Below are 14,085 nucleotides of genomic sequence, written 5' to 3' on the forward strand. Positions count from 1 at the left end.
GATTCTTATAGAACAGATTTGTACTCAAGTGATACATAAGCAGCATCCAGATCCTGATTCTTCTGTAAAGATACAAAACCCTCGTATGTATTTTCTGTACTTTAAAAAAGCTACCCTTTGCTACTGAAAAAGAAGCTCACTGTGAAAACTGTAAAGTTGATCATTGTGGGGTTGAATATAACCTTGAATTGACCTTAAGTTATGTGAAAATGCTTTCATAAAGAATTTTCTAATTTCTTAGAATTACATTTGCAAGATCTTGATTTAATGTTTGTTTATATTTTTAGCAAAGTTTTGATTGTCTAATTAGTGATGGCAGGCTAAGTTACATGAACTATGGAGGCAGCTTTCTTTTTTGTCAAAAGAATACCAAATTTGGAATGGAAAAATACTTACATTGTTTATTATGTACCACCATAGTCTTGCTTGTCTCTTGACACTCAGACTTCTTAAGCAGTTGTACAAGTATATATTTTTCATCCTGCTTTTTAAGATCTTGTTATATATATTAGTTGGTAGAGTTTTGAAATTAATTATTTTTATGTGGTGAGGTTTGTGTGTGTAGTATGGTACTTCAGTGCTCATTTTAAAAATGCATAGCTCTGAAGTTTGATTTTCCTGTTTTCAGAGATCTGATGTCATTATTTTTGAGAGTGAAAAGAGAAGAAAATGTTGAATTTGAATCAAGTAATCCATCTTCTAAATAACTACATTTGGTTGCTTACTTGTAAGAATTATAGAATATTATTTTAGTACATTTGGAGCTAATTTGGAAAGAACAGAATTTTATTTTCTCACGTTCTGGAGTCTGGGAAGTTCAAGATTAGGCTGCCAGGAGTTGGTTTGGTGAGAGTCTCTGTGTCCAAGGAAGGTAGAGTGCAACTGGCAGGGTCTCCAGCTAGCCCAAAGTGTCCATGCAGCCTCCTTTGTAAGGGAGAAATTCTCATAGCTACTCATCTGGGAAAGACCCTACCTCTTAATATCACATTTGCAACACGTGACTTTTGGAAGGAGCACATTCAGATCATAGCAGTTATTCATGTGGTACCTAATGCATTGGCTCAGAAAAGACAAGATATCATAGTACAGTAGTGAAAAATGTAGACTGCCTGGGTCAAACTATGGTTATATGTCTTAATAGTTGTGTTACTTTGACTGTAGTACTTAATTTTTTTCAAGCTTTTTTTTAAATGATTTATTTATTTATTTGAAAAGTAGAATTAGAGAGCAAGAGAGAGTGAGAGTGAGAGCGAGAGAAAGAGAGAGCAAGAGCGAGAGAGAGCAAGAGAGATCTTTCATCTGCTGGTTCACTCCCCAAATGGCTGCAGCTGTTGGGCTTGGGACAGCTCAAGGCTGAAGCCAGGAGTCTGACAGGGGCCCAAGTACTTGGAACATCTTCTACTACTTTCCCGGGTGCATTAGTAGGGAGCTGGATTAGAGATGGGAAGTCAAGAAGCTGAGACTCAAATCAGGACCCATATGGGATGCTGTGTTGCAGGTGATGGCCTAACCTGTTGTGCCACAATGCCGGCCCCTAATACTTAATTTTTGTGCCTTTGTTTTCTTGTCCCTCAAGTGAGGATGATGGTCGTATCTGCTTATCATTGTATAAAGATTAAATAATTAATAATTATACTTTCTTAAGCAGTGTCTTAAGATAGTAAATCTTCAGAATTGGTGGCATTCATCTCATTGTTATTATCATCATTGTAATCATCACCTAGGAGGAGAACTTTTAAATTTGTTATTATAAGAATTCAGAAAATGCTTCCAAAATGTCATAAATTATTGGACAAAAAATTTTCAAATTTATTATTTTGAAATTACTATTTTGAAATTGGTGCTTCAGAATCACCAGAATCCTTGACTGCTTTACAATTCCTAAATTTTTTTTTTTGGACAGGCAGAGTTAGACAGTGAGAGAGAATCAGAGAAAGGTCTTCCTTTTTGGTTGGTTCAACCCCCAAATGGCTGCTATGGCCAGCGCGCTGCACCGATCCGAACCCAGGAGCCAGGTGCTTCCTCCTGGTCTCCCATGCAGGTGCAGGACCCAGGCACTTGGGCCATCCTCCACTGCCCTCCCGGGCCACCGCCGAGAGCTGGACTGAAAGAGGAGCAACCGGGACAGAATCCAGCGTCCCAACCAGGATGAGAACCCGGGGTGCTGGCACCGCAGGTGGAGGATTAGCCAAGTGAGCCGCGGAACCGGCCAATTCCTAAATTTTTAATTGAGTAAAAAAATTTTTTTTTTTTTGACAGGCAGAGTGGATAGTGAGAGAGAGAGAGACAGAGAGAAAGGTCTTCCTTTTTGCCGTTGGTTCACCCTCCAATGGCTGCTGCGGCCGGCGCATTGCGCCGATCCGAAGCCAGGAGCCAGGCACTTTTCCCGGTCTCCCATGCGGGTACAGGGCCCAAGGACTTGGGCCATCCTCCACTGCCTTCCTGGGCCATAGCAGAGAGCTGGCCTAGAAGAGGGGCAACCGGGATAGAATCCAGCGCCCCAACCGGGATTAGAACCCGGTGTGCCGGCGCCGGAAGGCGGAGGATTAGCCTGTTAAGCCACGGCGCCGGCCAAGTAAAATTTTGATATTACTTAATTTTAAATTCAGAGTTATAGCTGGCTTTTTGCTTTTTACTTGTAAAGTTCTGGATTAAGTACATATTTTTAAAGGTTTTTTTTCATCTTTAAGTTCTGGTGATTTTCTCAAGTTTATACTAAATCCATTAAAGTAGCGTTTTGTTTTAATTTGTGAGAGAGAAGGGAATGTTGGATAGGTTTTAATTTCCTTTAGGCTTTTTAATTTTACTTTTTAAATAGTGGAAGAAAATTTTCACAGCTTTTCAAATCCACTGTAATTAAGGAAAGACTATGTATTTACCATAAATTATGTTGTAGAGTCTGAGAATTTATTGTTTCTGAGATTTTTGTTATAGTGGTTTTTTTTGTTTGTTTTTTTAAAGTCAGCTTTAGAATTTGAGAGATATAAAAGAGAAACATGAGGAGTTTTATTATCATTTAATTCATTTATAGTTTAACTCATTTCAACCTTTGCAGTTCAACTTACTTTGTGCATTCACTTACGAAATAAAATCTTCTTTTTTTTTTTTGTTTATAGATGATTACTAATGAATGTGTCACCATCCCTTCCATAGATTATTTTTTTTTATGATTTTAATTTTTAGGCAGAGTGGACAGTGAGAGAGAGAGACAGAGAAAGGTCTTCCGTTACCCTTGGTTCACCCTCCAATGGCTGCTGTGGCCGGCGCACCGCATTGATCCAAAGCCGGGAGCCAGGTGCTTCTCCTGGTCTACCCATGCGGGTGCAGGGCCCAAGCACTTGGGCCATCCTCCACTGCACTCCCGTGCCACAGCAGAGAGCTGGACTGGAAGAGGGGCAACCAGGACAGAATCCGGTGCCCCGACCGGGACTAGAACCCGGTGTGCCGGTGCTGCAAGGCGGAGGATTAGCCTAGTGAGCCGTGGCGCCGGCCCCTTCCATAGATTTTTAAAAATAGTACAGAGGAGGTTTTTTCAGTAGATATTTATGTAAGGGACACCAAAGATTGCACTATACTCATGACTTTCCATCATGAATATTTTGTTATGTTTTGGTTTTTACTTATTTATGAACTGTCTTACAGAGATACTGAAAGTAATTGCGACCTTGCTTCGAAATTCTCCCCAGTGCCCAGAAAGCATGGAGGTTCGCAGAGCCTTTCTTTCTGACATGATTAAACTTTTTAATAACAGTAGAGAAAACAGGAGGTAAGCTGGGTCAGAAAGCATTTATCTGCTGTATTCAAGAATACTTTTGTGTAAAACCATGTTGTCTTAGAAAAACTGCTTAAAAGACACTGTGACATGATTTTTCCATATTTTTTCATTAAGGGCATGTAAATGATGCATCATACAGTTAAATTATAGTTTTCAGAACTATGTTGTTTATTTTTAAATGTCTTTCTTGGGGGGTGGTTATTATTTCATTTTAAACCTTTAATTACCTACTTTTTTTTTTAAAAGAATATTCTTTTACTTTTTAGAATTCTTTCTGGTGATTTTTTTTCTGTAATTCAGTCCCCTCTTATAATTTTCAGGAGCTTGCTACAGTGTTCTGTGTGGCAAGAATGGATGCTTTCTCTCTGCTATTTTAATCCTAAGAATTCAGAAGAGCAAAAGATAACAGAAATGGTATATGCTATATTCAGGATCCTACTTTACCATGCAGTAAAATATGAGTGGGGTGGCTGGCGTGTATGGGTAGACACCTTATCAATCACACATTCAAAGGTAAGTGTCTTTATGAACATGTATTTAGCATTTAAGATATATATTATTTTGAATTTCACTCACTGAAAACAGTTTATATACTTAAAACCAAAGCAAAAAAGTAAGCTATTTTTTGTAAACACAATGAAAACTAAAAAAATGCAACCAATGAAAAGAAACATAAAGTATTTACAACTTCTTCAAAATCAAAACAACTTTTCCAAATGTCTGTTTTATATATGCTTGGTTTAATGAAGACACGTTTCATGTCATAGCATGTAAGAGTTTATATTTTCATGTAAGCCATCTTCACAGAATTTATCATTTGGAAGCTTTCAAACACAAGGTGGCGCACTCTGTTCAAAGATGAGAGGTTATCCTAGTAATAGGGTGGACTAGAAAGCAAAGCCCTTTGCTCATGTTTCAGATAGTTAAAAAATTGGTTTAGGAGATTGTACTAGTCTTTTTTAAAAAATACTTTATTGTTTGCAATTTTAACTTAAAGTTTTTTTTAGCTTTTGTTTAAAATTTATTATAATATACATATCAGGCACAAAAATTGAGTTTTCTTCCCCCAATGCTTTGTCTTCTGTTCTTCACCTCACTAACCCCAATTTGGTGGTATCATTTCTATGTCTTCTCTGTATTTTACTCCTTGTATAGGTAATTTTACACAATAAAGACTTTCTTATCATATTTAAACTTCAGGTCAGTGCAATCATACTAAATTCATTTTTCTGTAATTTTTTTTTTTTTTTTTAAGATTTATTTGAAAGGAAGAGTTACAGAGAGAGAGAGAGAGAGATCCTCCATCCACTGGTTCACTCCTGAAATGGCTGCAATGGTCTCAATGGCCAGGGCTGGGCTAGGTCAAAGGCAGGAGCCACCAGCTTCTTCCAGGTCTCTCATGTGGGTGCAGGGGCCCAAGCACTTAGGCCATCCTCTGCTGCTTTCCCAGGCATATTAACAGGGAACTACATAGGAAGTGGAGCAGCTGGGACTCAAACCAGTGTCCATATGGGATGCCAGCATTACTAGTGGCAGCTTTAGGCTTTACCTGCTACACCACAGTGTCAGCCCTCAATTGCTGATTTTCCTCATCCTTTGAGATTCATTCACATTGATCCATATAGTTGTATTCCTTTTCTCAGTTGTATTATATTCCATAGTGTGATTTTAACTTACCAATAGTTAAGCATCTTGTACATATTCAGGAGTTTCTCTTTATATATTCTTAGAAGTATACTTCTTGAGTTGTAAAGTAAAAATGTTGAGAATGCAAATTCCTTTCCAAAATAGTGTGTCAATTTACATTCTTTTGTTAGTAGGTGTAAGTTCTTGCTTCACATCATCTTATCACTTGGTTTGTCTAGAGTTTTAAAAATTTGCCAGTTTGATGAATTTTAAATGCTATATCACAAAAATCTGCATTTTCTTGTTTTTGTGGGGATTATTTAAATATTCTTTCTCTCAGTCATTTTGCTAGATGTTTTATTTATGAATATCTTTTGCCAATTTGTGGGTTATCTATTTTTGGAGGTTTATATTAGAGCCTTCAGATGAAAATTTATATTCAAAATAATTAATCTAGTCAAAGTTTTTAGTTTCATTTATAGTCTGTTTTTTTGAGTCTTTTTAAAGAGAGATTTCCTTAGAAGGAATGTAATATAATTATATAACTACTTATATAATTAGAAATTAACTAGAAGAATAAAGAACAGATATGGTAAATTTGGTGTATCTTTGAATGTTTTATTTCATTGACTATGAAGGTTCTTTTTATTCTGGCCTATTTTGGCATTCTGAAATACTATTTTGCTGTATCTTAATATTTTTTAAGGGGTTTGAATAACTTTTAGTTATTTGAAAGTCTCTAAGAATTATTCCTCTTTTCTTTTTCCTAAGTGATAGTAGGGTATAAGGGTTTCAGGGGTATCTTAGGTTGGAAGTACCACTGTACAGATGTTTGAGTAAAATCCAGTCTTAAATAATGAAATATGTGATTTTATAAAATGACTTTGCTTTAGAGTTCAGCCAAGCATGTCCTGAGGAACAAATCTGATGCATTTCTGTAAATAAGATGCTATTGGAGCAAAACCACTTCCATTCATTTTTATATTGTACATGGCTGTTTCACACAACAAGGATGAAATTGGATGTCTGCCATAGACTACAGTGTTTCTAAAGCCTAAAGTATTTACTGCTTGCCCCCTTAACAGGAACTGTTTACTGTTCTTTGTGTAGTTTGTTTTTGCTGCATTGATGCCCAGTTGTTCCGATGTCCATTGTAGTGGCCTGCTACTGGTCCACTGTAGTGGTCTGTTTCTGCTAGCACCATTTTTCCCTTTACAAAACATTATGAGAAAAATAGGATCAAATTTAGCCCTCATATATATTTGGATTAGATTTAGGAGCTCCCTGGGGGGCATTCTATCTTAGGGGAGTGCCAAATATAAAACAGACTGTTCGTGTTTTCTAAAGAGTGTACCAATTCACCTGAGTTTCTTCAAGTCCTTGGTTATGGTGGCTGGAGGAATTTTACCAACATTGCAATAGTTGCTGAAGTGTAACCTGCAAAACCTTGGGGCTCAAGGCTTTCCGGACAGTTTGTGAGGTCTTCCTTTTCTAGCTGCGTGTTTCCGTGAGGATGAATTTTTTTCTTACTCTTCATTCAATTTCAGGCGGCACACTGAATATAAAAGCAAATAAGAGAATGCAACTGTACTCTATGAAGCTAAATTTTAAAGAGATTTGCAAAAATGTGAAATAATAATACTCTTCTCATTGTTAGTTTTGAAGATAGTTATATTTCAAAAAGTGTTTATATTAATATATCATGGATCTATTATTTTTACTTATTTGAGAAGCATAGAAAAAAGAGAGAGAGAGAGAGAGAGCGAGAGCGCACTCCATTTTGCTGGTTTACTCCTGAAATGCCTATAACAGTCAGGACTGGGCCAAAGCCATGAGTAGGGAAGTCAGTCTGGGTCTCCCACATGGGTAGCAGGGACTTAATAACTTGAGTCATCACCTGCTGTTTCCCAGGGACTGCGTTAGCAGGAATTGGAAGCCATGCCAGGACACCAACCTAAGGCACTTTGACTATGAGATGGGAGCATCCCAAGTGGCGTCTTTAACAGCTGCTCTGCATGTCTTCCCCCATTAGTACTTTTTTAAGAGTGTAAAGGGTCTTGAGACAAAAACACTCAGGAATCGTGGCTTTCATAGGGTGTTAAGGGCCAATAGCCTAAGTTTTTGAATTTCCTGTCTGTAAAATTAAAGAGTTGAATTAGGTAATATCTCAGTTTTTGAGCTTTGACTCCTTTGTGATGAAACATTTATAACCTGTTACCAATCCACTTGTGTAAGTAATAACTTTTTTTTTTTTTTAAAAACGATCTATTTATTTATTTGAGAGGCAGAGTTAAAGAGATAGAGAGAGGGAGACAGAAAGGTTTCCATCTGCTGGTTCACTCCCCAAATGACCACCATGGCCAGAGCTGGGCTAATCTGAAGTCAAGAGCCAGGAGCTTCTTCTGGGTCTCCCATGTGGGTGCAGGGGCCCAAGCACTTTGGCCATCTTCCACTGCTTTCCCAGGCCATAGCAGAGGGCTGTATCAAAAATGAAGCAGCAGGGACACAAACAGGTCCCTAAATAGGATGCTGGTTTTGCAGGTGGAGGCTTAGCCTACTATACCACAGCACTGGTACTTGAAATAACTTTGAAGATAGGATAGATCTGGGTTTGAATTTTTATTTATGGTAATTATTCACTGTATGGTCTCAGGCAAATTTTTAGTCATAAATATGTAAGCTAGAAATGGTAAGTGTGATATGTATGTGGGGGGGGGCATGTTGAAGGTAAGAATAGTTAATGCTAGAATTCAAAGATAGTAGAGTTAATCATTCAATGACTTTTTCCTTATTTATAGTGCTATTATCCTATTCATTCTTCCCCCCCTTATTCTTAATGTTAACACACTAGTACAGGTCAAAATCACTTCACATTTTTATTTAAATATAGCTTCTAATATGAAGAATTTTTATATGCAAAAATAATTCATGTGGTATATATGCTATGCAATATATATGCTATGTCTGTACTACCTAATTTCAGAATTTGCTGTGTGGTTCTTCCCATCCACCCCACTCCTCCTCACCCAGAGGTAATTGCTATGTTGAATTTTGTTTGTAATTCTCTTCTTTAGAAAAAACTTAAAATTTATTCTTAAATAATGCATTATATAATTTTACCTTTTAAAATTTTATAAAAGTTAGCATACTGTTTGGACTCTTCTATTTTATGTCTAAAATTCTTTTTTATTATAACTTCGGTTCATTATTTTCAATGTTGTGAATGACTCTGGTGATTAAAGGTGGAGGTTTCAATAGAGGTGTGACTTTTTTTTTTTTAAAGATTTATTTATTTATTTGAAAGGCAGTTACACAGAGGCAGAGAGAGAAAGAGATGGGGGTCTTCTATCCACTGGTTCACTCCCCAGATGGCTGCTATGGCCAGAACTGCGCTGATCTGAAGTCAGGAGCCAGTAGCTTCTTCCGGGTCTCCCATGTAGATGCAGGGTCTCAAGGACTTGGGTCATCTTCTGCTGCTTTCTCAGGCCATAGCAGAGAGCTGGATCAGAAGTGGAACAGCTTAGACTAGAACTGGCACCTATATGGGATGCCGGCATTGCAGTTGGTGGCTTTACCTGCTATGCTACAGTGCTGGCCCCCAGCTATGACTTTCACACTTAGATTGTGACCCACAGTAAGAAATTTACTGTGACTGAGTTTGTATGTGTAAACAAACCTCTGAAACAGTGGTCCAATGAGATATTTATCTTTCCTAACTTTGCTATATGGTGATGCACTCTGGAGTTTACCATTCTTTTTCATTTTAAAATGCTGATAATGCTCCCAATTAATTGATGCTATGATACAGCAGGGTTATCCTGAATTTGAAAAAGCATTGGTCTAGCATGTAAAACTATGTATAGAATTGCTAAGTCCAGTGCAGTGTTCACCCTTTAACCCCTGATGCTGTTTGACTTATTTCTGCATGATTTTGTCTTTGTCTACTTTTCTACTAAGTTTTTCTTCGTTAGTTGTAGTTCCTTATACACCCCCAAATTATTTCAAGTAATTGGGGCTGGTCTTGTTGAAGCCAGGAGCCAAGAACTGAGAGTTTCCTACATGGATGTGAGGGACCTAACCATTTGAACCATCATCACAAGCTCCAAGGGTGCACATTAGCAGGAAGCCGGCTGGAATGGAGAGCAGACCCAGGACTTAAAGCTAGGCACTTAGATTTGGGATGTGGATGTAGCTTAACCACTTGTGCCAAATTCCTTCCCTGACAAAATAATGTCTAACTTGTGTTTCATTGATCCCCTTGAAGAACCTATTTTGTATTGCACTTGAGACAGATCTCTATTCTGGATCTGGCTATGTTTCCAGCCCTTTTGAAAAATATCACACTTTGTGAAATTTTTAGTTTTGTTTATTCATGCTATCCTTTGTGTTTACTCAAATTATTTATGGTTTTTCAGGACTTTACTAGCTCAATTACTTCTCTATGGCCATTTTTCTTACTCTCAGGCCATGTCAGCCTGTGTGAATTCATAGCACTCTATATTCCTCTTGGTATCTAAGTTGGTCCTTCCCTCACCCTCCTTCCTTGTTTTTCCTTCTCTTTCCTTTCTCTACCCTCTCTCCCTCAACCTTCAGTCAGTCCCCTCTGTCTTGCAAACTGGGTGTTGGAGTGGCTTGGGATGCCTGATGCGGCCTGTGTACTCTGTCATTGTCTCTCTCCTTGTGCCTGTCTGTGTCTTTTTTAGCTACCATCGTCGTCTTTTCTATTGTCCTGTTTTCTCTCCAGTATGTACCTACTCTGGACCTCTTGCTGTCTTTCTTGCTCCAACCTATTTCTCTGTTTCTTCCTTAGTGAATCTGTTTCTGTTTTGTCTTTCCCCTACCCTTGTAGGGGTTAGATATTTGCTTGGCTGCTCCATATCATTCTTGGTCATTCTATGTGTAGGTTTCACTCCAGTTGCCCACTGCTTGTCTTCCTGTTTCTCCCTTGTGGTTTATCTTTGTTTTTCTTGCCTTTTTCCTTCTTCCCTATCATCTTCTATTTGAGTACCTTCTAGTTACTGTGAAAGTGGAAGATGAATTGGGAACAGATCTTATTTGGAAAGAAATTATTTTCTAATATTGAAGATAATGTATGTATAAAAATAACTAAAATAGAAAGTTGCAAGCCATAAATGGCACAGAGAAATGTACATGGTGAGAGGAAGGATGGCTTCTACCTGAGGGCTTCTGAGAAGTTTGTGGAACAGAGGTCATTGACTAGAACCTTGAAGAGTAAATCAGAGTTGACCTGGAGGGATTCTGGTGACAGGAATCACTGGTAGAGGAATTGTGATCAGCAAAGACACAGAGATGGTGTTGCTGAAAGAAAAGTGTGGTGAATTGATTGGTTGGCTGGGGGGTGTGTGTGGGACTTGTATGAAGAAGGGCAGTATTGAGTAGTGCAGCACATGTGGACTGGCATATAATCATGTATGACTCTGTAACAGCTCTCATTTTAGTAATTCAAAGTGAGATCTGGTCATGTGTAGAAATATATACTACTCTTTTGTTGTATCTGAAATCAGTATTTTCTTAAAACTCAACTTTTACAGAACAAACCCAAAGTAGACTTTAGGTTCTTTTGTGTGTGTGTATGTGTGTGTGTGTTTGTGCATGTGCATGCATGCGTACATGAGTATATAGTTTTGCTTAGTTTATATTTTTCTTTACTCCAGTGATTTTAAATATCTTAAAATCTTTGCAAAGAAAATAGTTGCTTTAAGGAGTGGCCTCTTATGCCTACGTTTGGCCAAGAACCAATCTTTGATGCAAATATTGGGATTCCATTTATAAAATGGAATAAATGCTCAGTAAGTTAATTATGGACTGTTTTTATCTGAGTAGAGCTATGTTTATCACTTTTTATGTGATAGTGTACTTCAAAAAATAAGTAGTCAAGTATTCCTGAACTCTATGAGAGAGAAGAAAAATTTTACATTATAAGTTGACTCTTATAGCTTTTACTTTTATTTTAGTTTCTCATACAAGTCTTATTTCTTTGTGTGGATTTTCATTGATTAAAAAGACTTTTAATAAGATTTATACAAAATAATTATTTGAAAACTGCTGTGTTCATTTTTTGAATTTTAAATCTTGACATCTTTTAAAAAAGAAAGTGCATGACTTATGCTCTAGGGCTCTTCAAATCAATATTTAATAAAGTTTAGGGTAGAGCGAAAGTGGTTCAGTAAATCGGCAAACAGTTGGTAGCATGTTGTTAAAAATTCATCTGGGATTATTGAAATCAAATCTTTTTCTCTAAAAATACTCATCCTGAAGCTTTTAAAATACTTCCATGCATTGGCTATTGAAGTGATGTTCATATTTTTCTTTGTGCAAGCATTTTGAATATCAAGTTCAGAAATTTATAACGTGGTTCTTGATAAAGAATTCATGTGTAAAGAACTAATGTTGCAGAATTGGAGAGCGTTTGCAGAGTTACATCAGGATACATGCAGCTGCTATAAAAAGCCAGAGAAACTCAATTGCAATTTTATTGTCCAGTGTGATAGATTTCCTGCCACCTTTGTAGTAGGGAAGCTGTTTGTCACTGTGTGCCTCTCCTCCAACAGCTGGACTAGGTTTTATAAGCAGTAATAGGCTCTTCTGGTCTAACTGCACTGTGTTGGTTACTTTGGTCTCAGGATTTCAAGTGTACCTAGTAACCTTTGGAATTTCATTGTCTTTTTTGTTGTCTCTCCTTTCCCCACTTTATTTTGCTTCACATTGAACTCTATCTTGAGTACTTAAATGATAGTGTTTTTATATGCCAGAATTCTTCCATTTTTTAGTTAAAATTTAATTGTAACATTCTGAGTTATTAAAATTTCCATAAACATTTTGCAAACAAAACCATAATTACAATTGTTTGGGGAGTGAACAGTTACATTGTTCTCCGAAATGATGAAGCTGAGTAAAGAACTTAATTACCTTAAATTACTTGAAAGGTAATATCTGAAGATTTTATTTATTTTTAGTTTGATGAAATGGCTTAAGTATAAATCTTAGTAATTTTTTTATAAGAAGGAAGTATAATTTGGAATAGGAAGATCATGTAGAAATCATTTTTTAGAAAGAATTCTCTAAGTGATTTATTAAATGCATGTTTAAGAACAATAGAGTCGGTGTTGTGGCACAGTGGATTAAAGCCCCTACCTACAGCACCTGCATCCCATAAGGGTGCTAGTTCGAATACCAGCTGCTCCACTTCCAATCCAGCTCTCTGCTAATGTGCCTGGGAAAGCAGCAGAGAATGGCCCAAGGCCTTGAGCACCTGCACCTATGTGGGAGCTCCTGGCTCCTGGCTTCGGATATGCTGTGGATATCTGGGGAGAGAACCAGTACATAGAAGACCCCTATCTCTCTCTCTCTTTCCTTCTTCCTGTAACTCTGTCTTTCAAATAAATAAAATAAATATGTATAAATAGTTTTTCACAAAATGTAATCATATTTATACTGCCTTACAGTCTTCTTTCATTTAATGATATTCTTCATGCATGAATTTTATTTTTCATTCTAAAAATATATTTATTTTCATTTTATGAAAGGCAGAGAATGAGAAACAGATATCATCCATCTGCTGGTTCATGTTAACAGCCAGGGCTGGTCCAGGCCAAAGCCAGGAAACTGGAACTCAGTCCATGTCTTCCATGTGAATTTTAATGGCTGCATATTGTGTGGCGCATATTCACATCATACATCAAATTCTGGAGAAGCAAAGATCAGAAGCTTCAGCTTTGATATAACATCTGAATGCTCTGAGTCTTACATCCTAGGAAGGAGTAATTATATCAATGATTCAATTTTACTTTTCTTATTTTGGCATTCCCCAAAATTTAATCTGCAAAAAATTGGTAGAAGTATTTTTAAACATTTATTGATTTATATTATAATGCATAGCACATAAGGTAGGCCTTAGCTCCCAGTGATTCTTGAGCAGGGATGACCGTGCTCCTATATACATGGCACTTAATTTTTCATATAACTTCTTTAAATTGTATTTACCGAAGGAGTCTGCACATACTTTAAAAAGCTTCAGTAGATATTGCTAACTTTCTAAAATTTGTATCAGTTTATATCTGTCTAGATTATTATTAAGAAAATAAAATTGTGTAAGATGATTTTTATTCAAAAAGATTAATAAGTTCATTTACTGTGATAGTATATCAGTGATTTTTCTGTCTTCATCTATGCAACGAAGATAATACTACTATTACTACTACTAGTGGTAGTACTACCAATCTTTTAGAATTGTTCTTAAGATTATGTCAGCAATGCCATATGCTTGAAACAGTACACATTAAGCATTCAGTGTATCTCAGCTTTTGCAGTAAGTCTTTATAAAGAAAAGTATTGCCAGAATTGCCCACAAAAGTTTGCTTAAATTAGTGTATTTTTAAGCATAATTTTGAAAATGGTGAACAATGATTGACAGGAATTCTGATACTTTAAGGAAGTCTTTGAAGTAAATTCTGAGATGTTTTCATGTGCTAGTATGAGACTTATAAAGATTAAGTATATACTTGGTTAGAAGGCTTATGTTTGAATTACCTCCTTTCTTGGCTTAATAAGGAAATATTGTTTAAAAATCATTTTACAACGTCAGGTGTGATGGCAGAGTGAGTTAAGCTGACACTTCCCACATCCCTATCAGAGTGCTACCCACTCAGCTTCCCGCTAATGTG

General features: G+C 36.8%; 1 protein-coding gene across 5 annotated transcripts in view; it reads left to right on the forward strand.

The window, feature by feature from the left end:
• LRBA (LPS responsive beige-like anchor protein) overlaps nt 1-14,085 on the forward strand; it is a 730,178-nt gene that overhangs the window by 146,225 nt on the left and 569,868 nt on the right. For all 5 annotated transcript variants that reach the window (XM_062199509.1, XM_062199506.1, XM_062199510.1 and 2 more), the window contains exons 20-22: nt 2-83; nt 3,643-3,766; nt 4,096-4,288. In XM_062199509.1, coding sequence (XP_062055493.1) covers nt 2-83; nt 3,643-3,766; nt 4,096-4,288 — 399 coding nt within the window. The remainder of the gene's footprint in view (nt 1; nt 84-3,642; nt 3,767-4,095; nt 4,289-14,085) is intronic.

Source organism: Lepus europaeus, chromosome 8 (assembly GCF_033115175.1).
Source record: "Lepus europaeus isolate LE1 chromosome 8, mLepTim1.pri, whole genome shotgun sequence".
Classification (NCBI taxonomy): domain Eukaryota; kingdom Metazoa; phylum Chordata; class Mammalia; order Lagomorpha; family Leporidae; genus Lepus; species Lepus europaeus.